The sequence below is a fragment of the Opisthocomus hoazin genome, chromosome W (genome assembly GCF_030867145.1).
Source record: "Opisthocomus hoazin isolate bOpiHoa1 chromosome W, bOpiHoa1.hap1, whole genome shotgun sequence".
NCBI lineage: Eukaryota > Metazoa > Chordata > Aves > Opisthocomiformes > Opisthocomidae > Opisthocomus > Opisthocomus hoazin.
Genome location: NC_134453.1, coordinates 46,729,572 through 46,755,350, shown reverse-complemented (window position 1 = coordinate 46,755,350; position 25,779 = coordinate 46,729,572). Strand labels below are relative to the sequence as shown.

Below are 25,779 nucleotides of genomic sequence, written 5' to 3'. Positions count from 1 at the left end.
AGGCCGCCCTGTCGCAGCGGTCGTGTGGGGAGCGGCTCTGAGGGAGCTGGGAAGGGGTTTTGGGGGACCCTGGGGTGGTATGGGGGGGTTACCCAGAGGTGGGGGGCGGGTGGTTGTTGGGCTAGGGGTGGAAAAGAGGGAGGCGATCTGAAGGGAGGCATCGGGGGTAGTCCTGGGGGGTAGGCAGCTTTGGGGTGGGAGGCAAACAGTGTCGTCTTGAAAGAGGAGATTTGTAGGTCGGGGGGTGCCTTTGGGCAGGCTGAGGGTGACTGTGGTGGAAGGGCAAGTTCAGGGTTTCGGCGGTGTCTGATACTAAATCAAATGACTGGGGCGAGGATGTGTTTTGTCTTTCTGGTCAGGCTCTGAATTTGCTCCCTTGCCAGTAGGGTGGAGGTAGCACGGGGGCGCGTGTGTCTGTGAGCATGGGGCTCCGCAGAGGACCTGAGGGCATGGTGGGGCCCTAATGGTTCTTTGCTTAGGCTGTCCTTAAAAGCAGAAGTTGATACAAGTGTACGGTTTGTTATGTTGTGAGGGAAAAGTGATTTCCTGCAAAGGGTATGGATAATGCACTGCTAGGTTCTGGCTTCCTGCTCAACATCTTTCCTTAAGGGGCACTGTGCAGTCCAGGGAAGTCCCATGGAAGGCAGCTGGATGTTGGTGCACCACAACCAGTGGTTTGTTTGAGTATAGCTGTAGAAAAATGTAATTGTATATGTACAATTGTATATATATGTATAATGTACAATGTACTTATTTGAGAAGTAGAAGGTAAAAACATTCAGAATTCTTTTCTTTTGCAGAGTTATCAAGTGCAGCCTGTGCTTTGTCAGGACCTTATTCAGAGTCTCCATGTTGTCCCATCTGCCTGATCTGAGAAAAAGTTGGGGACGCTCTGTTTGGGCTGTGTGTTTCTAATAAGCCTTTGTTTGTGACTCTGGAAAAGGCAGGTGTGTATTCCTCAAGAAACAGAGGTACAGACTAAATGTATCTAAAGACAGCAGTGTTCAATGCAGCTCGTGATGGCAAGCTGCGGCTCCTTTCCAAGTTACTGGCAAGCAAAACCAGAGAAGAGGCGGCCTTACTAATGTCAGAAAAAACCAATGGTGCCACACCACTTTTGATGGCAGCCCGTTATGGGCACGTTGACGTGGTGGAGTACTTGTTGGACTGTTGCTCTGCTTCTATAGAAATTGGTGGTTCGGTTAATTTTGATGGTGAGACCATTGAGGGAGCTCCGCCGTTATGGGCAGCGTCAGCTGCTGGCCACTTGAAGGTGGTTCAGTGTCTGTTAGATCATGGTGCATCTGTCAACAACACAACTCTAACAAATTCAACTCCGCTTAGAGCTGCCTGTTTTGACGGTCACCTGGAAATAGTAAAATATCTTGTGGAGCACAAAGCAGACTTGGAAGTATCAAACCGTCATGGGCATACATGCTTGATGATCTCATGTTACAAAGGCCACAAAGAAATTGCTCAGTATTTACTTGAAAAAGGAGCTGATGTTAACAGAAAAAGCGTTAAAGGTAAGTTTATAATTTCATTTTTCCTTGTAGTAAATAGGGATGAAGTTACTCATGTGTTCTTTAGGAGACAGGCATCCAGAAATATTCCTCTAATCTCATAATGTGAATGTTTTTTTCCAGTAAGAGTGCATTTATCTATGTTTTTACAAGTTTTTTCAGCATGCTCATTTAATACTGGCTATAAAATGTAATTCTAAATTGATACATTTTAATCTAAAGACTTTGCATTTATGCATGTGCAAAAAGCTAATCGACTTTTGCTGAGAACTATTTATAGCAGGTTTGTGTAGTAATAAATATATGAGCATATATATTGTGTAAAATTTAGGGTTTTTTCATACTGTTTCTTAAAAAAACAAATATGCTGTACATAAAATTCACCTGTGCCACTAAGACTAGAATAGGGAAAGATGCATAAAGGAGAAGAATTCTTTTCTACACTGGGAATGAATAATCGCTTTGCTCTTTACTCTTCCTCAAATTCTTGACTCCTTTTGGAGCTTTTTCAATGTCAGTAAACAAAAATGTATTTTAGAATTAAGGAAATGAAGCTTCATGTGACTGTGATCACAACAGAAAGACTTCCAGTGGTGCACAGATCACGAAGAACTTCTGTTTACAATTATCCTGACGCACTGTTCAAAGTGAAGACTTATGTCCTTTTTGCTGTGATCATATTTATGTGGACCTCTTATTCTAATGGCTGGCTTTTGTTACTTCTCAAACTTGTATGTGAATATGATATTGGCCTAAAAAGCATATTGATTATTGCAGGCTATGGTTAACTCTTTAGCTTATTGAGTCAGGATTGTGTCTCAGCAGCTTTTTTTTTTTTGGTATATGTTTATTAATAATAAATCTGCTAATAAAGCTTTCTGTAGCATAATACTTCAGTTGCCCTTTTCTGGCTAATTAAAATTTTAACAGTATAATATACTTCAAGTATATTTTGACAGAAAAACCTGTAGTGCCTAGCTTATTGCACAATATTATTAAATGCCAAATATGAGAGTAATCTCCTTTTGAAAAAGCTGTTCAGTTAAATATGCCTTTTTTCTGCAAGTCATGGGGTTGCGTGGGTTTAATACAAAGAAAGCTAAACTAAAAATTTGTCATAGAGGTGGGCAGAGCAAAATAAATCTTTGTAAGGATTTAAGGTTGCCTATGAATCATGGACTTGTGATAGGATAAAAATGTCATGTTTCTAGACTGGGTTCTTGGAATAACAAGCTAAATATAAAATATGCATTATTTTTAGATTTAAAACTCATCCCTCTATATGTGTTATGGATTTACACACGCCGGCTACCGTAACAGGGTCCGACCCTAGGATCCCGCTGAGAATGCAAAGTCCAAGTGAAGGTTTCCAATTAGTCTTTTATTAGTTCTTAGGTTACAGCTCGAGCTGGGTGCCTCTGGAGGGGGACCCATACTCCCACGCATGTCTCTCAATTATACCCGTACCATGCATCACCCGATCTCCAAGTCCGATCACTTAATTCTGGTCAGTGGTCTCTTGATTTCTTACTGGTTTTCACTGTCGCTGGACTGGCCTTCTTCTGAAGTTACTTCATTCCCTTGGAATTATCTCCTTGGTCCTTATCTTCTTCATTCCACTTGTATCCGCTGGATTCTAGCGGAGATCAGGCAGAAGAGAAAGGTCCATGGAATGTGGAAAGAGGGGCAGGCCACTTGGGAAGAGTACAGAAACGTGGTGAGAGCATGCAGGGATGCGACGAGGAAGGCCAAGGCTCACCTGGAATTGAAGCTGGCAAGGGATGTCAAAAACAACAAGAGGGGATCTTCAACTACATCAGCAGCAAAAGGAAGGCTAGGGGCAACGTGGGGCCGCTGCTGAATGAGGCGGGTGTCCTGGTGATGGAGGATGCGGAGAAGGCAGAGCTACTGAATGCCTTCTTTGCTTCAGTCTTCAGTGCTAAGACTGGCCCTCAGGAATCCCAGGCCCCGGAGGTAAGAGAAGAAGCCTACAAAGAGGACGACTTTCCCTTGGTCGAGGAGGACTGTGTGAGGGATCGCTTAAGTGATCTGGATGTCCACAAATCCATGGGCCCCGATGGAATGCACCCACGAGTGCTGAGGGAGCTGGCGGATGTCATTGCTGAGCCACTCTCCATCATCTTTGAGAGGTCTTGGAGGACAGGAGAGGTGCCCGAGGACTGGAGAAAGGCCAATGTCACTCCAATCTTCAAAAAGGGCAAGAAGGAGGACCCAGGGAACTACAGGCCGGTCAGCCTCACCTCCATCCCGGGTAAGGTGATGGAGCAGCTTATCCTGGAGGCCATCATGAAGCAAGTGGAAGAAAAGAAGGTTATCAGGAGTAGTCAGCATGGATTCACCAAGGGGAAATCATGCCTGACCAATCTGATAGCTTTCTACGATGACATACTGGCTGGGTAGACGAAGGGAGAGCCGTGGATGTTGTCTACCTTGACTTCGGCAAGGCTTTCGACACAGTGTCCCATAACATCCTCCTAGGGAAGCTGAGGAAGTGTGGGCTGGATGAGTGGTCGGTGAAGTGGCTAGAGAACTGGCTGAATGGCAGAACTCAGAGGGTTGTCATCAGCGGCGCTGAGTCTAGTTGGAGGCTGGTGACAAGTGGTGTCCCTCAGGGGTCAGTACTGGGCCCAGTCTTGTTCAACTTCTTCATCAACGACCTGGATGAAGAGTTAGAATGTACCCTCAGCAAGTTTGCTGACGACACCAAACTGGGAGGTGTGGTACATACACCAGAAGGCTGTGCTGCCATTCAGCGTGACCTGGACAGGCTGGAAAGTTGGGCAGAGAGGAACCTGATGAGGTTCAACAAGGGCAAGTGCAGGGTCCTGCACCTGGGGAGGAACAACCTCATGCACCAGTACAGGCTTGGGGTGGACCTGCTGGAGAGCAGCCGTGCGGAGAGGGACCTGGGTGTCCTGGTGGACGACAGGTTAACCATGAGCCAGCAGCGTGCCCTGGCTGCCAAGAAAGCCAATGGTGTCCTGGGGTGCATCAAGAAGAGTGTGGCCAGCAGGTCGAGGGAGGTTCTCCTTCCCCTCTACACTGCCCTGGTGAGGCCTCATCTGGAGTACTGTGTCCAGTTCTGGGCTCCCCAGTTCAAGAAAGATGAAGAGCTACTGGAGAGAGTCCAGCGGAGGTCTACAAGGATGGTGAGGGGACTGGAGCATCTCCCCTACGAGGAGAGATTGAGGGAACTGGGCTTGTTCAGCCTGAAGAAGAGAAGGCTGCGAGGGGACCTTATAAATGCCTACAAATATCTGAAGGGTGGGTGTCAGGAAGATGGGGCCAAGCTCTTTTCAGTGGTGTCCAGTGACAGGACAAGGGGCAACGGGCACAAACTGAGGCACAGGAAGTTCCGTCTGAACATGAGGAAGAACTTCTTCCCTCTGAGGGTGACGGAGCACTGGAACAGGCTGCCCAGGGAGGTTGTGGAGTCTCCTTCTCTGGAGATATTCAAGACCCGCCTGGACAAGATTCTGTGCAGCCTACTGTAGGTGACCCTGCTTCAGCAGCAGGGTTGGACTAGATGACCCACAGAGGTCCCTTCCAACCCCTATTATTCTGTGATTCTGTGATTCGGCTAGTTCTTTGTTAGCAGCATTAGTTTTATCAAAAAGTTTGCTCTCGGTCAGCTCTTGTGGCGTAAGGCTTCAACTACTTTAGCTGCTAATGCTAAGCCACTGATGCTAAATGAGACTCTTCAGAGAGAGGAATATAGTTAATTAAATTTCTTCTATAACAATATGGTAGGTATGAACAGAGCAGAGCTGCTAAATATCTGATGTAACAGGAAAAAGATAAATCTGTGGATCTCATTCCTCATTCTTGTGTCAGTGGAGTAGGCTTTGATTTACTCATCCTTATTATTCACTTTACTAGTGCATTAATTTTATTTTTATTTATTGTTTAAACAACTGAATGGCAGCTGTGCGCTCCTGAGGATTTTCTCGCTGCTCTCAGGTTTTTTGTTATCGTAATTCCTTCCACTCTCTGCTTCCTTCCATTTTGTGTGACTTACAACTTAGGAAGTTTTGCTCATGTGCCTAAGGTATTGTCGCGGTTTAAAGCAGGGCGTCAATAAACTGAGGGACAGACGCTCTCTATTAACCCCCACCCTCCCACCAGAGGAAGGGAAAGGGAGGAAAAGGGAGGGAGACTTACAAATTGAATATAAGAAGTTTTACTAATAACACTAATAATATTAATAATAAGAGAAATAATGTAAAATATACAAGACCGATGCTGAGTTTCCCGGAGTTGGGTGCCGGGGCGCTGGCGTCCCTCCAGCAGCAGCCAGGCAGCACCAGGAAGTCCCGGACTGGCCTCAGCAGCAGACAGGAACTGGACTCAGGAACGCACGGATCGGAATCTGGGTCGGGATCGCAGGTAGAACAACGAGCAGGGTCCTCTTCAGAAGGCAGCCATGGACGAAGAGAGCGAGACCCTCGTGATCCCCCAGCTTTAACCTGAGTATGACGTGTAATGGCATGGAACACCTCGTTGGTCATTATCGGGTCACCTGTTCTGTCCGCCCCTCCCCGCAAGTACAACCCTTTCCGACTCCTCACTTGCGGGACCTAAGAGGTCTATCGGTGACCTTGGCTGCTGTTGTAATAATTATAAAGAGGGGCCTTTTTCTGCATTCCTTTCCTACCGTTAGCTCAGTGTAACTATAAACATCAGGCGTTATCAGCTTTGGAGCGGACAGTGTCTGTAAAATATGCAGCCAGCTTCAGAAAAATGCAGTCACTTCAAAGAACTTAGCTGTAAGGAAGATTCGCTAAAAGAGAATCAGTTCTGTTTTAACCAAAACCAGGACATACAGTATTATCCATACTATGCCTTATTTTAAGAGCAAAATAATAATTTTTAAAATTTTTATTAAAAAAAACCCCAAACTAATTTGCTGTTCGAGACCTTTGTTTCATACCAGTGAAATATATCAAACCCTGTTAATTTTAACCTGCACCTTCTCAAACCAGGAACAGTGTACTGGAAAAGCCTCTGAATTAGGAAGACAATGCCAAATTAACTCACATTGGAAGCATTGCTTTAACTATTTTCTGCTTTTCTAAAAAAGTCTTTAATTCTACAGGTATCTTTGCTATTTTCCACAGTTGTAAAAGAAAAAAAAAAAAAAGAGTTTTCTTATCCTGTTTATCACCTTCCCCCCCCCCCCCCCCCCCCCCCCTCGCTTGCACTGTTCATGTGACAAAGTATTAAGAAAATCGTTTGTTTCCATTTCTGTGGCTCATATGTTCTTCATAAAAGTTTGGGGAAAGTGTAAAAGTCAGATCTGTAAAACAGCGGCAAGAACAGACAACTAAATGCTCATATTTTAAATTCAAAGCTATCAACCGTCTTTTGCAGTATAGCACTTGTCTCACCCCAAACATCTTGTTACCGCCTTCTTCGCCATCATTTCCTGTTAGATGGTGCTAGACCTATACTTTACCTCAGCACAGTATCCTACCTGCATCAGACTCAGAAATCATATCCTAGCTGTACTTTTGCACTTCCACAACTCTCCTTCCAAAACATCTGCATTCTGAATTTTAGTAGTCCAAAACACAGTTGCTGGATTATGTCTGTATTTCAGAAGCAGGACTTAACTGCATGTTTTTAAAATACTCTTTTATACCCTTGCCTCAGTTGTCATCCTGGCTTTTAGATCTCTGTGATCTTACCTATTTTTTCATCTCCAAGTATTTGGATTTTTCCCTGGAACTGTCAACACTTGAAAACATATTTTCACATTTTTCCCAGCTCTGGAATTCTCCCTATTTTTCCAGCGTGAATAAAGTCCTATCTTACAATAAGAAAGTTTACTGGAAAAGCCTAAGGGATAATTCAAGTAATTTTACCCTCTCGCTCTTTCCCTGGTTTCAAGAATACCTGGAAGAGAACCTCTAGTAATCTCCCATAACAGCATTTTTCTAAACATAGTAAAATTACATTAGTTTTGTTGTTATAAGAAGCTTTATATTTTAAAATGCAGCAAAATTGACAGTAGCTAAAGCTTTTGCGTCTTTCACAGAGCAGTAGGCTTCTCCATGAATGGCCCAGGAAGGGGTCTAGTTTAGATACAAGGATAGTAGCAACTTTACTAGAGCAGAGCACTCCAAGTTCTCCTCATCTCCCTACCACAAGCACCCTTACTCTCTGTCAAGAGAGTTGTTATATGACAACAGGGAGGAGTAGAAACTGAAAGCAATGGACAGAGACTTTGAGTTGGAATATGACAACGTAGAATGAATCCTATTGGAAACATTCATTTTGAAATTAATAGCTAGTGAGCATTCTTGCAAAACAAAAGTTCAGAAGGTTAGTTGTTGAGCCTCAGCCATTGCAACACCCATACTGTTGTAATATTTAAGGCCACCAGTTTTGCTCAATTCTTCTGCTTTTCCACAGTTGACTTTCAGGGTTTATAGCACTTTCTTTCTCTCTCTTCCTTTAGCTTGTCACTGCTTAGTAAATAACTTCAGAGACCAGACTGCTTCATGATGCCAAAAAAAGTATGCTCGTGTCATATCAGAGAGGAGCATTTCTTTCCAAACACAAAAAGGCAGTCCATGCTTGACCAACGGATATGTACACACATACATTTGTACACGCTGTAGTCCAAAAGATAAGATTAATTTTTATGAGCCAAAACATATCCAATCCAACTTTATTTTATTATTAGTAGTAGTAAATAAGAATCAGTTAATACCTGTCCTGGTTTTGGTTAAAACAGAACCGATTCTCTTTTAGCGAATCTTCCTTGCAGCTAAGTTCTTCTAAGTAACTGCATTCTTCTGAAGCTGGCTGCATATTTTACAGACAGTGTCTGCTCCAAAGCTGATAACACCTGATGTTTATAGTTACACTGAGCTAACGGTAGGAAAGGAATGCAGAAAAAGGCCCCTGTTTATAATTATTACAACAGCAGCCAAGGTCACAGAATCACAGAATAGTAGGGGTTGGGAGGGACCTCTGGGGATCATCCAGTCCAACCCCCCTGCCGAAGCAGGGTCACCTACAGCAGGCTGCACAGGACCTCGTCCAGGCGGGTCTTGAATATCTCCAGAGAGGGAGACTCCACAATCTCCCTGGGCAGCCTGATCCAGTGCTCCGTCACCCTCAGAGGGAAGAAGTTCTTCCTCATGTTCAGACGGAACTTCCTGTGCTTCGGTTTGTGCCCATTGCCCCTTGTCCTGTCCCTGGGCACCACTGAAAAGAGCTTGGCCCCATCCTCCTGACACCCACCCTTCAGATATTTATAAGCATTTGTAAGGTCCCCTCTCAGCCTTCTCTTCTTCAGGCTGAACAAGCCCAGCTCCCTCAGCCTCTCCTCGTAGGGGAGATGCTCCAGTCCCCTCACCATCCTCGTAGCACTGCGCTGGACTCTCTCCAGTAGCTCCTCATCTTTCTTGAATTGGGGAGCCCAGAACTGGACACAGTACTCCAGATGGGGCCTCACTAGGGCAGAGTAGAGGGGAAGGAGAGCCTCCCTCGACCTGCTGGCCACACTCCTCCTAATGCACCCCAGGATCCCATTGGCCTTCTTGGCAGCCAGGGCACACTGCTGGCTCATGGTCAACCTGTCGTCCACCAGGACACCCAGGTCCCTCTCCGCAGAGCTGCTCTCCAGCAGGTCCAACCCGAGTCTGTACTGATGCATGGGGTTGTTCCTCCCCAGGTGCAGGACCCTGCACTTGCCCTTGTTGAACCTCATCAGGTTCCTCTCTGCCCAACTTTCCAGCCTGTCCAGGTCTCGTTGAATGGCAGCACAGCCTTCTGGTGTATCATCTACCACACCTCCCAGCTTGGTGTCATCAGCAAACTTGCTGAGGGTACATTCTAACTCTTCATCCAGGTCGTTGATGAAGAAGTTGAACAAGACTGGGCCCAGTACTGACCCCTGGGGGACACCACTAGTTACAGACCTCTAACTAGACTCAGTGCTGCTGATGACAACCCTCTGAGTTCTGCCATTCAGCCAGTTCTCAGTCCAGCTCGCCGACCACTCATCCAGCCCACACTTCCTGAGCTTCCCTAGGGGGATGTTATGGGAGACTGTGTCGAAAGCCTTGCTGAAGTCTAGGTAGGCAACATCCACGGCTCTCCCCTCATCTACCCAGCCACTCATGCCATCGTAGAAAGCTATCTGATTGGTCAAGCCCAGCTCCCTCAGCCTCTCCTCGTAGGAGAGATGCTCCAGTCCCCTCATCATTTTCGTAGCCCTCCACTGGACTTTCTCCAGTAGTTTCTCATCTTTATTTTTTCACCCGCTTTTCACCCCCTGACCAATGCCTAGCCTGTCCCCAAGCAGCGATCGCAGCCCCCCAGCCAACTCCCCCCAGTTTATATACTGAGCATGATGTCATATAGTATGGAATATCCTTTTGGCCAGTTTGGGTCAGCTGTCTTGGCTATGCTCCCTCCCAGCTTCTTGTGCACCCCCTCGCTGGCATAGCATGGGAAGCTGAAAAGTCCTTGACTTAGTATAAGCACTACTTAGCAGCAACTAAAACATCAGTGTGTTATCAACATTATTCTCCGTACTAAATCCAAAACACAGCACTATACCAGCTGCTAGGAAGAAAATTAATTTTATCCCAGCCGAAGCCAGGACACATGTCCAGTTTGATTAAGTAGTCCCTGACCTGGTCCTCTTCTACCAAGGGTCTGTCTTCCTTGCTCCAGCCTTTTCCCCTGGTCTCTGGGACCTTGGATTCCTGAAGGCCAGTCTTGCTATTAAAAACTGAGGCAAAGAAGGCATTCAGTACCTCAGCCTTTTCCATGTCCTGTGTCACCAGGTGCCCCGCCTCATTCAGCAGTGGGCCCACATTTTCCCTAGTCTTCCTTTTGTCTCCTATGTACCCATAGAAGCCCTTCTTGTTGCCCTTGACATCACTTGCCAGATTTAACTCCAGGTGGCCTTTGGCTTTCCTAACCTCATCCCTGGATGCTTGGACAATGTTTCTATATTCCTCCCAGGTTACCCGTCCTTGCTTCCACCCCCTGTATGCTTCCTTTTTGTGCTTGAGTTTGGCTAGGAGCTCCTTGTTCGTCCACGCAGGCCTCCTGGCATTTTTGCCTGACTTTGTATTTGTTGGGATGGACTGCTCTTGAGCTTGGAGCAGGTGACCCTTGAATATTAACCAGCTTTCTTGGGGTCCCCTTCCTTCCAAGGCCTAATCCCAAGGGACTCTTCCAAGCAGATGTTTGAAGAGGCCAAAGTCTGCTCTCCTGAAGTCCAGGGTTGCGAGCTTGCTTTTTGCCCCATTCCTTCCCCTCAGGATCCTGAACTCTAGCATCTCATGGTCACTGCAGCCAAGGCTGCCCTCGACCTTCACATCCCCAAGGAACCCCTCCTTGTTGGTGAGTATGAGGTCCAGCAGAGCACCTGTCGTGGTTTAACGCGGCAGCCGACAACTAAGCACTAGACAGCCGCTTGCTCACCCCTCCCCTTCCCCCCTTAGCAGGATGGGGAGGAGAAATGGACAAAAGGTAAAACTCGTGGGTTGAGATAAAGACAGTTTAATAAGACAACAAAGGAAATACTAATGCTAGTACTAGTACTACTACTACTAATGATAATAATGAATATGCAAAACAAGCTATATACAGTACAGTTTTCTCACCACCCGATGACCGATTCGCAGTCAGTCCCTGAGCAGCAATTGCAGAACCCAGAACTTGCAGATCTCGTGAATTTCACAAAACTCCCGAAAAAGACCGAACTTCCAGAAAAGTTCAAACTCCCAGAGAAGAGAAGAAAAAAAAGGATTCCTGCCCCCCGGCCAACCCCCATTTATAAACTGAGCATAATGTCCATGGTGTGGCATATTTCTATTGGCCAGCTTGGGCTAGCTGCCTGGCTATGCTCCTTCCCAGCTCCCGCACACCTGCTCATTAGCTGAATATGAGAAACTGTAAAAAGTCCTTGTCCTGGGTTCAGCCAGGACAGGGTTAATTTTCACCAGAATCCAGGAAGGGACACAGCCAGCCGGGCTGACCCAACCTGGCCAAACGGAGCAGGGTATTCCATACCATGTGCCGTCATGCTGGGTTCCGGTGGGGGGGGAGCTGGGCGGCAGGAACTCACTCACGGCTCGGGAGCATGCGGCATCGGTCCGGGAGAGCGGCTCTCTGGGTTGTGCGGTTTGTGTTGTGTTTTCTCCTTATCTATATCGTTGTTGTTCCTGTTCCCTTTGTTTGCTGTTCTGTTAAACTGCCCTTATCCCGACCCACCAGTTTCTGCCTGTTTCTTTCCTTTCTCCTCCGCACCGCGGCGGGGGGAGGGGCGGCCGCGTGGCGCTTTTGTTGTTGGCCGCAGCCAAACCATAACAGTCCTTGATTTCTGAGTAACAACTAAAAACATCAGTGTTATCAACATTCTTCTCCTGCTAAATCCAAAACACAGCAGCTGCTGGGAGGAAAATTAACTCTTTCCCAGCCAAAACCAGGACAGCACCTCTCCTCGTTGGCTCCTCTATCACTTGGGTCAGGAAGTTGTTGTCGATGCCCTCCAGGAACCTCCTGGATTGCTTATGTCCTGCCGTGTTGTTTCTCTGGCATATATCAGGGTGGTTGAAGTCCCCCATGAGGACCAGGGCCTGTGAAAGTCAGGCTACTCCTATCTGTCTGCAGAAGGACTCATCTGCTTGTTCTTTCTGGTCAGGAGGCCTATAGCAGACACCCACTACAGTGCCACCTGTATTGGTCTGCTCTTTAATCCTCACCCATAAGCTCTCCGTTCGCTCCTCATCCATCCCCAGGCAGTGCTCCATGCCCTCCAACTGCTCTCTTACGTAAAGGGCAACTCCCCCTCCTCATCTTCCCAGCCCGTCCTTCCTAAAGAGCCCGTATCCCTCCATTGCAGCACTCCAGTCATGGGAGCCATCCCACCATGTCTCCACGATCCTTACAAGATCATAGCCCTGCAGCTGCACACAGATCTCTTAACTCCTCATGTTTGTTCCCCATATTGCATGCGTTAGTGTACAGGCACTTCAGAGAGGCACCCCAGCATGTTGACTTCCTAGAAGGGGTTTTTGGGATTTCTCCATAATGGTGCCTTGTAGGCACTTCCTTGCTTACATGCAAATGCTGGAGGTGACCCTGCTTTAGCCCCATTTTGTTCATTTTGTGATCCCTTCCTGTCACATCACCCCAGGCCCTTTGCTCGTGGACCCTGTCTGTCACTCCCTCACAAGGCTGTTGGTTACTCTCTCCCTCCCCCATCATTCTTAGTTTAAAGCCCTCCTTATGAGGTCAGCCCTCCTGTTGGCAAAAATAGCTTTGCCGTGCTTAGTGAGGTGGATCCTATCTCTCCCAAGCGGACGCTGATCTGCAAACAGGGTCCCATGGTCATAGAACCCAAAACCCTGTTGCCAACACCAGCTCCACAGCCAACTATTTACCTGCATTATCAGTGCCCTGCTCCTCACACCCTTTCCCCCACCGGCAGGGTAGAGGAGAACACCACCTGGGCTCCCATGCCCCTGACTACCGCCCCCAGAACTCTGTAGTTGCTTTTGATACTCTCCAGGTTGCCCCTGGCTGTATCATTTGTGCCCCCACGGAAGAACAGCAGGGGGTAGTAGTCAGAGCATCAGACGAGCTTCGAGCTTCGGCAGTCCCTCCACAACATCCCAGATCTGGGTCCCCGGCAGGCAGCAAACCTCTCTAGATGACAGATTGGGTTGACAGATGGATGCCTCTGTCCCCCTCAGCAGGGATGACTCGCTGCTTCTTCCTGGTGGTCTCGCATCATTTGGGGTCGGGTGGCCCAGATCCTTTGCTTGAAGGCACATCTGGCTCTGTCATGGTTTAACCCGGCAGTCGGCAACTAGGACCACGCAGCCGCTCACTCGCTCCTCCCCCTGCAGTGGGATGGGGAGGAGAATGGACAAAAAGTAAAACTCGTGGGTTGAGATATGGACAGTTTAATAATACAGCAAAGGAAATAACAACAACAACAATAATAATAAAGAATATGCAAAACAAGCGATACACAATACAATTTTTCTCACCGCCCGATGACCGATTGTGTGGCCAGTCCCCAAGCAACGACTGCAGAACTTGTGGATTTCGCGAATTTCGCCAAACTCATGGAAAAAGATTGAACTCTCAGAAAATATCAAACTCACAGAAAAAAGTGTTCCTGCCCTCTGGCCGACCCCCATTTATAAACTGAACATGACATCTACGGCATGGAATATTTCCGTTGGCTAGCTTGGGCGAGCTGTCTGGCTATGCTCCCTCCAAGCTCCTGCACACCTGCTCATTAGCCAAACATAGGAAACTGAAAAAAGTCCTTGATTTCTGAGCAACTAAAAACATCAGTGTTATCAACATTCTTCTCCTACTAAATCAAAAACACAGCAGCTGCTGGGAGGAAAATTAACTCTTTCCCAGCCGAAACCAGGCCAGGCTTCTCTTCAATTTTGCAGCCTAGGGCTTGGAAGGCTGCATCTGCCATCTGAAGCTCCACCTGCATTGAAGCCTCTACCCTAGCAGGGACAGCCGCTCCAACACGTTCTGGGGAAAACTGATGTGTAGCGAGTCACCACCATACCTGAGACTGTTTACGCTGGTACAAATTCAGCTGACGTCCCCTTCTTTGAGCCTTTTTCACTTTGTTCGTATGACTATAAGATAGCAGTTTTTAATGCATGATGAACTGACTTCGTTACACTCGTCATTAAAAAAAAATCTTTTGGTTGAAAGGTGGATGGTGGAGGAAATGGAGAATTGCAGGTGTTTTCTTCTGTTAAATGATAGATCACTCCATGGAAGTTAGATTCAAAGACTTGTCTGATAGAGAAATTGCACACTAATTACATAGAAGCTTGTATCAGTCGAAGCACTTCAAATTTAGATGTTGCATATATGCAGAATGTATTTAAAGTTAGAAGTTAATGTGTTGATAAATGACACTACAGTTGATGTACCACATTGTTTAGTGATCTTTTTTAAGGCTTTCAACATTACAGCTATTTTTCTTCGCTTAGTCTGGTACAAATTTCCAAAGAAATGTTTGATTGGTAAAATAGTTTTGTACCCAAATTTTAGGTGGGAGAGGAACAGCTCCATTAAAAATTTGTCTTTCCTATTGTTTTAAGTATTTCATTCTGACTATATCAAGTTAAATCAGTACTAGCTTAAAACTGTAAATGGTTTGTCCTTGTACGGGTTGCAAAGTATTTTAAAACAATTCTATTTAGGAACAGATAGTATTACCAGGCAGGAATCTAGAGAGGAGAAAAAAAATCTGTTAACTCTGAGCACTTTTCCAGGGGAGTCTTTTTTCAAAGATTTCTGAGAGCATGGAAGGCAATTGTATGCTAGTATGAACACTATATTTCCACCAAATAAAAAATGGGTTGCTTTGTCATTACACCAGGACCCAGTTTGCTTGTGGTTTTCTTTGTTTGGTTTTTTTTTTTTCCTTTTAATAATGATAACAAGCTGATGTTGGGAATATACTAAAAGAACACATACGAATGCTGGTAATACTGCAAATGGTGCTGAACTAACAGGTTTTGATCTTTACTGGAGAATTATGGTTTATAATGAATGCTTCAGCAAAGCAAATTAGTTGACTCTCTATTTTCCTTCCTTTTCCAGGCTCAAATTTGAATCGCTGTGGATTCAGAGGCTCTTCATATTTAGGGATGCCATTCAATCCATCCAAGGTTAGTTAAGTGTGGGGGAAAAAGATTTTCAATTAGGCAATAAATGATCATGTGTCCTTTTTTGCACTGTTAGTATAATGAAACAATTGCAGAGATTTTAAAAAATATGCAGTACTCTTAAAATGCTACTGCTTGTGTTTCCAGGGGCGGTGAGCGGGTCCAGAGGAGGGCCACAAAAATGGTCGGAGTGCTGGAACCCCTCTCCTATGAGGAAAAGCTGAGAGAGTTGGGGCTATTACAGAATCACAGAATCACAGAATGGTAGGGGTTGGAAGGGACCTCTGTGGGTCATCTAGTCCAACCCTCCTGCTGAAGCAGGGTCACCTACAGCAGGCTGCACAGGACCTTGTCCAGGCGGGTCTTGAATATCTCCAGAGAAGGAGACTCCACAACCTCCCTGGGCAGCCTGATCCAGTGCTCCGTCACCCTCAGAGGGAAGAAGTTCTTCCTCATGTTCAGACGGAACTTCCTGTGCTTCAGTTTGTGCCCATTGCCCCTTGTCCTGTCACTGGGCACCACTGAAAAGCCTCAAGAAGAGAAGACTCCGGGAAGACCTTATCGCAGCCTTCCAGTACCTGAAGGGGGCCTACAAGAAAGCTGGAGAGGGACTTTTTGCAGGGGCGTGTAGTGATAGGACAAGGGGTAATGGCTTCAAGCTGAAAGAGGGTAGATTTAGATTAGATATAAGGAAGAAATTCTTTACTCTGAGGGTGGTGAGGCCCTGGAACAGGTTGCCCAGAGGAGTTGTGGCTGCCCCCTCCCTGGAAGTGTTCAAGACCAGGTTGGATGGAGCTCTGAGCAACCTGGTATAGTGGAAGGTGTCTCTGCCCATGGCAGGGGGCATGGCAACTAGATGATCTTTAAGGTCTTCCTTCCAACCCAAACCATTCTATGATTCTATGATCCTATGACATACAAATTGTGGCTTGTCTCAGTGCACTTCTCTGACCTGTAACTGAGGAGGGGAAACTTCTCCAGGGCAACAACTGTCTGTGGACCTGGAAGTGAAGGGCAGAACAGCTCTGTATCAGGTGGTACAGCACATGCTGTTCTTCGGCGTTCCTCTTTCCTCGATGAAACATGGGGTGTTTGTTTGTAGAGCAGGGCGGCAATAAACTGAGTGGCAGATGCTCTCTATTAACCCCTGCCCTCCCACCAGAGGAAGGGAAAAAGGAGGAAAAGGGAGAGAGACTCCCCAACTTTAAACTGAGTATGACGTGTATGGCATGGAGTACCTCGTTGGTCAATATCGGGTCACCTGTTCTGTTTGCCCCTCCCTGTAAGTATGACCCTTTGTGACTCCTCACTTGAGGGACCTAAGAGGTCTATCGGTGACCTTGGCTGCTATAGCAATAATTATAAACAGGGGCCTTTTCCTGCATTCCATTCCTACCGTTAGCTCAGTGTAACTATAAACATCAGGTGTTATCAGCTTTGGAGCGGACACTGTCTGTAAACTACACAGCCAACTTCTTAAAAATGCAGTTACTTCGAAGAACTTAGCTGTAAGGAAGATTCACTAAAAGAGAATCGGTTCTGTTTTAACCAAAACCAGGACATTCCACCCCTTATTCCATACCATTTACGTCATGCTCAAATAATTGTTGCCTTTTCCCATGTTGAAACATATAGATACACGTATATACAGACGTACATATATATCACTAGGTTATGATTCATCTTTTTACACAAAAAGTTCACTGAGTTCATTAGTTTGTAACTGTGGGTCTTTGTTTGCTACAGCAGTCTTTCTGGGGAGGAGAGATGGTTTGTACTTTGGTGTGGTTCATGCCCAAGGATTGCAGGTTAGAGAAGTCAATCTTGTGGAAGTTACTGGAAGCCACTCGATGAAGCTAGCTCAGGTTTCATCAAAACTGCATTAATCTGAAAGACACTTACTGAGCGCTGTTAGTATTGTGTAGCAATTAACATCATACTGTTCAAAACTGAGTATTCTCACCAAGAATCAGATCTCCTTCAGGTATGCATCGGGCTTCACCATCCTTCAGCATCACCCAGGCCCTTGAGCAAAAACAATACCACGAATGGGTTTGCCTTTGCTCAAGGCAGGAATAACCCAGACAGTTTACCCCAGCATATTCCTTTCATGCACCAGAGGGACTTTATCCCCTTCCACTGTATGTAAAAGGTCTGACTGAGCAGGGCCAGCTCAATTGATTGATCCCCTGGTGTTACCTAACCAGGTGGCTTCTGCCAAATGCTTATCCCAGTTTTTGAAAGTTCCACCTCCCATTGCTTTCAGGGTAGTTTTTAACAATCCGTTGTATCGTTCAGTCTTCCCAGAGGCTGGTGCGTGATAGGGGATGTGATGTCTCAATTCTTTCTGGAGTGCTGTGTCGTCACAGAACTTGCTTTTCAAGGCCCAGGACAGTGTGCCGGGCAGTGCCATGAGGCACAGGACATGTTTCCAGCCATCCGGTGGTTGCCTCCACCATGGTAAGCACATAGCATTTACCCTGGCGGGTTTGAGGGAGTGTGATATAGTCAATCTGCCAGGCCTCCCCATATTTATATTTCAAACACTGCCCTCCATACCACAAAGGCTTTAATCGTTTGGCTTACTTGATCGCGGCACACGTTTCACAGTTGTGGATAACAAGCGGCAGAATCGTGAAGTCAAAAGCGCAGGGAGGGAGAAGGCACCCCAGCCCCCCCCCCCCCCCCCTCAGAGCAGGCAGGAGTCAGCTGCTAACGAGCGGGCAGCTCTGACTCAGCGGGGGCGGAGTCAGCGGTGATGGAGGCAGTTTAAAAACCCCCGAGAGCCGCGTGTACCCGCCATTTCAGCGAAGCCACCGAGGCGAAGGGCTCCGGAGTGGACAACCGCGCCGGGGAACCCTTTCCTAAAGTGGCAGAATCGTGAAGTCAAAAGCGCAGGGAGGGAGAAGGCACCCCAGCCCCCCCCCAGAGCAGGCAGGAGTCAGCTCCTAAGGAGCGGGCAGCTCTGACTCAGCGGGGGCGGAGTCAGCGGTGACGGAGGCGTGACCCTCCTGAGTACAAGAGCAAACCCTAGGGAAGCGCGAGTGACCAGGAGTGCGGCGAACAGGGTGGGCAAACAGGGTGTGGCGCGTCAGAAGGGTGTGGCGCGTCAGTTTGCACGGCAGTTCGCGCAGGCAGGGCGTGCAGGGAAGGCGGAGGCCCTCCCCCAGCCCCCGAGGCAAGCTCAGGAAACTCATCTGCAGGAAGGAAGCCCAGCCGTGGCACCCCACCGTCAGAAGGCTGCTTCTTCTCTGCTGGTCAGAAAGGAAGCCTCAACCCAGACTGAGGTCCCTGGAAAGCACGCGGCTGTCCAGGTCTCTGGCTGCAGCGAGTGCCACCAGCTAGCGCTGGAGACGGACAACAGCAAAGGGAATAACTGCATAAGGTGCGACCAGGTGGACTATCTACTCTGCCTGGTGGCAGAGCTAAGAGAAGAGGTAGATAGGCTACGGAGCATCAGGGAGGCCGAGCAGGAGATCGACTGGTGGAGCCATGCCCTGACAACCCAGGAGTCTACCCAGGAACAACCTGTAGAAAAGGCCCGGGACCAAAGGGCACTAGTAACCTCCCCCCATCAGGCTGAAGGAAGGGACGCAAAGGAAAACAGCGAGTGGAAGCGGGTCCGCAATCGGGGCAGGAGGCGAACCCTTCCCTTGCCCACCACATCTCCACAGGTGCCTCTGCATAATAGGTATGAGGCTCTAGATGTGGAGGACAAGACAGTGGATGGTGCAGGGGTTGACCCATCCACATCGGAGGAGGCACAAAGATCAGAAGGACCTCCCTCTCGTATTACTACCAGCTCCACAAGGAGGAAGAGACGAGTCATAGTTGTAGGAGACTCCCAGCTGAGGGGAACAGAGGGTCCGATATGCCGGGCAGACCCTCCTCTCAGGGAAGTCTGTTGCCTCCCGGGAGCACGGGTCAAGGACATTGCTAGGAAACTTCCTAGACTGGTCCGACCCTCAGACTATTATCCTCTGCTGCTCTTCCACGTGGGTGCGGACGAAGTTGCAGTAAGTAGCCCGAGGGTAATTAAAAAAGAATTCAAAGCCCTAGGACGATTAGTAAAGGAATCTGGAGCACAGGTTATTTTTTCATCGCTCCTTCCAGTGGTGGGCAGAGACGTTGAGCGACATAGGCAGACTCAGTCTCTTAACACATGGCTCCGTGACTGGTGTCACCGCCACAACTTTGGGTTCTTTGACCATGGGACGACATACACAGCACCAAGCTTGCTGGCATCAAATGGGAACCAGCTTTCTCAAAGGGGGAAGAGGATCTTTGCCCAGGAGCTCGCGGGGCTCATTGACAGGGCTTTAAACTAGAGGTGAAGGGGGAAGGGGAACCTATCAGGCTTGCCAGCGACAGGCTAGGGGCGGATACACAATGGTTAGAGGGATGGGGGGCTAGTAGGAGCCCTCAACCCGTTGCCCAGCAGCATGCGAGGGACACTGCAGCAATGCGGAAGTCTTGCGGAAGGGAGCTGGAGGCGCCTGAGGTATCAGGTGCCAACAAGAAAATACCCATGAAACACCTCAAGGGAAAAAGGAGTGCTCTGCTGTGAAGGTAACGAGGCCGACAGCTCAGATGAAATGCCTCTATACAAACGCACGCAGCATGGGAAGCAAACAGGAGGAGTTGGAAGCAATCGTGCTGCTGGAAAGCTACGACCTGATTGCCATCACGGAAACTTGGTGGGATGAATCCCACGACTGGAATGTAGCTCTTGATGGCTACAGGCTGTTCAGAAGGGACAGGTGAGGAAGGAGGGGCGGGGGCGTTGCCCTTTACATCAAGAAAACACTACAGAGTGAAGAGCTGTCCCTGAAGAATAACCACGAGCAGGTTGAAAGCTTATGGGTAAGAATCAGAGAGAGAGGCAACAAAGGGAACCTAGTGGTTGGTGTCTACTACAGGCCGCCAGATCAAGAGGAGATGACAGACGAAGCGTTCTTCTTCCAACTCCAGGAGGCTTTGCGCTCGCAGGCTCTCGTCCTACTGGGGGACTTCAACTACCCCGACATCTGCTGGAAAAGCAACACGGCAAGCTGTAGGCAGTCCAGCAGGTTCCTAGAATGCATTGAGGACAACTTCTTAAGGCAGGTAATAAGCACCCCTACCCGAGGGGATGCGATACTAGACCTGGTGGTCACCAATGCGAGTGAGCTCGTTGGGGATGTCAAGATCGGAGGCAGTCTGGGCTGCAGAGACCACGCGCTGGTGGAAATAACGCTACTGAGGGAAATGGGAATAACGAAGAGCATAGTCAGGACTCCGGTGGCAAAACCGCAGCGGCGAGGCAGCAAAAAGCGCCGACAGAGAGAGAGAGAGAGAGGAGACCCCAGCCCCCCCCCTCAGCGGGAAAGCGGGAAGTGCCAACGAGCAGCAGCTCTGACTCAGCAGGGGCGGAGTCGAGTGTGACAGCGGCCAAACCCCCTCAGGGATAAGAGCAGCTCCCAGGGAGCGCGAGCGACCAGGAGCGCGGGCGAACAGATCCGGCAAACAGAGGCGGCGCAGCAGCCCGGGAGCGGCGCAGCAGTTTGCGCAGCAGTTCGCGCGGGCAGGGCGAGCGGGGAAGGCGACTGGCAGGGTGCAGCCGCCCCTTCTGGCAACTCAAGTAGTGGGCATCACTCTTCCAGGAGATATTCTAGCCATGGTTACCACCCGTTGTAAAGCTGTTGCTTGAAGGAGTGTGGGGACCCAGACGGAGGCCCCACGCAAGAACGCGGGTGTCCAGGTCTCTGGCTGCAGGGAGTGCCTGAGCCTGGCGCTCGTACCGGAGGACAGCAGAGACAACGGCTGTGTTCGGTGCGAGCAGGTGAATGACCTGCTCAGCCTGGTGGCAGAGCTGAAGGAGGAAGTGGAGAGGCTGAGGAGCATCCGGGAGTGTGAGAGGGAGATCGACTGGTGGAGCCGCACCCTGCCCTCCCTGAGGCAGAGGCAGCAGGAGGCGGCTCCACAGAAAGCAGAGAACCCCCTACCCTCTTGCCACCGAGCAGAAAGAGGGGGCCTAAGAGATGGGGGCGAATGGAAACAGGTCCCTGCTCGGGGTGGCAAGCGAATCTCCCCCTGGCCTCCCTCACCTGCCCAGTTGCCCTTTAGCAACAGATATGGGGCTTTGGAATGTGAGGGACTGGCTACAGAGGATGTGGGTGAAGGTGAGGCTCCATCCAGGGGGTTGCCTAGAACGAGTCAGACAGCCCCAAGAATTACGACTGCCTCAACTAAGAAAAAAAGGAGGGTCATTGTCATAGGTGATTCCTTTCTGAGGGGAACAGAGGGCCCGATTTGCCGACCGGACCCATCCCACAGGGAAGTCTGCTGCCTCCCTGGGGCCCGGGTTAGGGATGTTGCGAAGAAACTCCCTGGTCTGGTGCGGCCTTCTGATTACTACCCCCTCTTGGTAATGCAGGTTGGCGGGGACGAGGTAGCAGAAAGAAGTCCCAAGGCCATCAAAAGGGACTTCAGGGCACTGGGGCGACTGGTTGAGGGATCAGGGGCGCAGGTGGTGTTTTCCTCCATCCCATCAGTGGCAGGGAACAGCACTGAAAGGGGCAGGAAAACTCACCTGGTTAACAGGTGGCTCAGGGACTGGTGCCATCAGTCAAATTTTGGCTTCTTTGATCATGGGGAGGTGTACACAGCACCGGGCCTGCTGGCAACAAGTGGAACTCAGCTATCACAAAGGGGAAAAAGAATTCTTGGCCACGAGCTGGCGGGGCTCATTGAGAGGGCTTTAAACTAGGTTCGAAGGGGGAAGGGGATATTGCCCAGCTCACTAGGGATGAGCCTAGGCTTGGAGTGCCAAGGCCAGGGGTGAGATTGACAGCCCAGCTCAAATGTGTTTACACCAATGCACGTAGCATGGGCAATAAACAGGAGGAGCTGGAAGCCATTATGCAGCAGGACGGCTACGACTTGGTCGCCATCACAGAAACGTGGTGGGACAACTCGCATGACTGGCATGCTGTCATAGATGGCTACAGACTCTTTAGGAAAGACAGGCCAACAAGGAGAGGTGGGGGAGTTGCTCTGTATGTGAGGGAGCAACTGGAATGCATTGAGCTTGGCCCGGGGGCAAATGAGGAACGAGTTGAAAGCTTGTGGGTTAGAATTAAGGGACAGGCTCATAAGGGTGACATTACAGTGGGTGTATACTACAGGCCACCTGACCAGGAGGAGGAGGTTGATGAGGCCTTCTACAGGCAGCTGCAAGCAGCCTCACAGTCACAGGCCCTGGTTCTCATGGGGGATTTCAACCACCCTGACATCAGCTGGGAAGACCATACAGCTAGGCAGGCGCAATCCAGGAGGTTCCTACAGAGCATCGATGATAACTTTCTGATGCAAGTGGTGGAGGAACCAACAAGGAAAGGCGTGCTGCTGGACCTCGTGTTAACAAACAAGGAGGGACTGGTGGAGGATGTGAAGGTCGAAGGTAGACTCGGCTGCAGTGACCATGAAATGGTCGAGTTCAGGATCCTGCGTGGAGGAAGCAGGGCGATAAGCAGGATCAAAACCCTGGACCTCAGGAGGGCTGACTTTGGCCTCTTCAAGGAGCTACTGGGAGGAATCCCGTGGGCCAGGGCTCTCGAAGGCAGGGGGGTCCATGAGTGCTGGTCGCTCTTTAAACAACACTTCTTCCATGCACAGGAGCAATGCATCCCCCTGGGAAAGAAATTTAGCAAAGGAGGCAGGAGACCTGCATGGTTAAACAAGGAGCTTCTAGCGGAGATCAGGCAGAAGAGAAAGGTCCATGGAATGTGGAAAGAGGGACAGGCCACTTGGGAAGAGTACAGAAACGTGGTGAGAGCATGCAGGGATGCGACGAGGAAGGCCAAGGCTCACCTGGAATTGAAGCTGGCAAGGGATGTCAAAAACAACAAGAGGGGATCTTCAACTACATCAGCAGCAAAAGGAAGGCTAGGGGCAACGTGGGGCCGCTGCTGAATGAGGCGGGTGTCCTGGTGATGGAGGATGCGGAGAAGGCAGAGCTACTGAATGCCTTCTTTGCTTCAGTCTTCAGTGCTAAGACTGGCCCTCAGGAATCCCAGGCCCCGGAGGTAAGAGAAGAAGCCTACAAAGAGGACGACTTTCCCTTGGTCGAGGAGGACTGTGTGAGGGATTGCTTAAGTGATCTGGATGTCCACAAATCCATGGGCCCCGATGGAATGCACCCACGAGTGCTGAGGGAGCTGGCGGATGTCATTGCTGAGCCACTCTCCATCATCTTTGAGAGGTCTTGGAGGACAGGAGAGGTGCCCGAGGACTGGAGAAAGGCCAATGTCACTCCAATCTTCAAAAAGGGCAAGAAGGAGGACCCAGGGAACTACAGGCCGGTCAGCCTCACCTCCATCCCGGGTAAGGTGATGGAGCAGCTTATCCTGGAGGCCATCATGAAGCAAGTGGAAGAAAAGAAGGTTATCAGGAGTAGTCAGCATGGATTCACCAAGGGGAAATCATGCCTGACCAATCTGATAGCTTTCTACGATGACATACTGGCTGGGTAGACGAAGGGAGAGCCGTGGATGTTGTCTACCTTGACTTCGGCAAGGCTTTCGACACAGTGTCCCATAACATCCTCCTAGGGAAGCTGAGGAAGTGTGGGCTGGATGAGTGGTCGGTGAAGTGGCTAGAGAACTGGCTGAATGGCAGAACTCAGAGGGTTGTCATCAGCGGCGCTGAGTCTAGTTGGAGGCTGGTGACAAGTGGTGTCCCTCAGGGGTCAGTACTGGGCCCAGTCTTGTTCAACTTCTTCATCAACGACCTGGATGAAGAGTTAGAATGTACCCTCAGCAAGTTTGCTGACGACACCAAACTGGGAGGTGTGGTAGATACACCAGAAGGCTGTGCTGCCATTCAGCGTGACCTGGACAGGCTGGAAAGTTGGGCAGAGAGGAACCTGATGAGGTTCAACAAGGGCAAGTGCAGGGTCCTGCACCTGGGGAGGAACAACCTCATGCACCAGTACAGGCTTGGGGTGGACCTGCTGGAGAGCAGCTGTGCGGAGAGGGACCTGGGTGTCCTGGTGGACGACAGGTTAACCATGAGCCAGCAGTGTGCCCTGGCTGCCAAGAAAGCCAATGGTGTCCTGGGGTGCATCAAGAAGAGTGTGGCCAGCAGGTCGAGGGAGGTTCTCCTTCCCCTCTACACTGCCCTGGTGAGGCCTCATCTGGAGTACTGTGTCCAGTTCTGGGCTCCCCAGTTCAAGAAAGATGAAGAGCTACTGGAGAGAGTCCAGCGGAGGTCTACAAGGATGGTGAGGGGACTGGAGCATCTCCCCTACGAGGAGAGATTGAGGGAACTGGGCTTGTTCAGCCTGAAGAAGAGAAGGCTGCGAGGGGACCTTATAAATGCCTACAAATATCTGAAGGGTGGGTGTCAGGAAGATGGGGCCAAGCTCTTTTCAGTGGTGTCCAGTGACAGGACAAGGGGCAACGGGCACAAACTGAGGCACAGGAAGTTCCGTCTGAACATGAGGAAGAACTTCTTCCCTCTGAGGGTGACGGAGCACTGGAACAGGCTGCCCAGGGAGGTTGTGGAGTCTCCTTCTCTGGAGATATTCAAGACCCGCCTGGACAAGATTCTGTGCAGCCTACTGTAGGTGACCCTGCTTCAGCAGCAGGGTTGGACTAGATGACCCACAGAGGTCCCTTCCAACCCCTATTATTCTGTGATTCTGTGATTCTGTGACCCTAAATTTTAGGAGGGCAAATTTCCAGCTCTTCAAGGAGATAGTCAGAAGGACTCCCTGGGAAACGGTCCTCAGGGACAGGGGAACAGAACAGAGCTGGCAGGTCTTTAAGGATGTATTCCACAGAGCGCAAGAGCTCTCGATCCCCAAGTGTAAGAAGTCGGGCAGAGAAGGGAAGAGACCGGCATGGCTGAGACAAGAGATGCTGGTCAAACTAAGGAAGAAGAGGGAACTGCACAGGCAGTGGAAGCAGGGACTGGCTTCCTGGGAAGAGTGTAGGGAAGCTGCCTACCGGCAAACTGGTAACAGTAGATGAGGAGAAAGCTGAGGTACTCAACAACTTTTTTGCCTCTGTCTTCACTGACAACCTCTCTCCTCACCCCTCCCGAGTGGATGGATGGCATGAAGGAGGCCAGGAGGGTAAAATCCCTCCAGCTGTAAGTGAAGACCAGGTTCGGGACCTCCTGAGGAACCTAAACGTACAGAAGTCCATGGGACCTGATGAGATGCATCCCAGAGTCCTGAGGGAACTGGCTGATGTAGTTGCCGCACGCTTCCGAGCCGCGAGCGAGTTCCCGCTGCGCCGCCCCCCCCCCCACCTGAACCCAGCGTGACGGTACATGGTATGGAATACCCTGCTCTGTTTGGCCAGGTGGGGTCAGCCCCCACCCCCTGGCTGTGCCCCTTCCTGGATTCCGGTGAAAATTAACCCTGTTCTGGCCAAACCCAGGACATTATCCACCCCTTATTCCATACCATCTACGCCATGCACAGGTCCCCCATTGTCCAGTTGATCACCACCACTTCTCCTGTCTCCAGATATCATTCCCTTAGTCTATGGATCATCACT

At 49.4% G+C, this 25,779-nt stretch overlaps 1 protein-coding gene and 1 long non-coding RNA gene across 2 annotated transcripts in view; one reads left to right on the top strand and one right to left on the bottom strand.

Annotated features, from left to right (window-relative positions):
* The first annotated feature begins 216 nt into the window (after positions 1–216).
* LOC142365652 (geranylgeranyl transferase type-1 subunit beta-like) overlaps positions 217–25,779 on the top strand; it is an 84,581-nt gene continuing 59,018 nt past the window's right edge. Inside the window, 3 exon segments of the mRNA XM_075446662.1 lie at positions 217–702; positions 801–1,526; positions 15,168–15,235. Of these exon segments, the coding sequence (XP_075302777.1) occupies positions 983–1,526; positions 15,168–15,235 (612 nt within the window). The 5' untranslated portion in view covers positions 217–702; positions 801–982.
* LOC142365609 (uncharacterized) lies at positions 2,884–5,962 on the bottom strand. Its single transcript, XR_012766504.1, has 2 exons — positions 5,782–5,962; positions 2,884–4,201 (listed from the first exon to the last, which is right to left on the bottom strand). It is a non-coding gene; the product is annotated as an uncharacterized LOC142365609 (long non-coding RNA).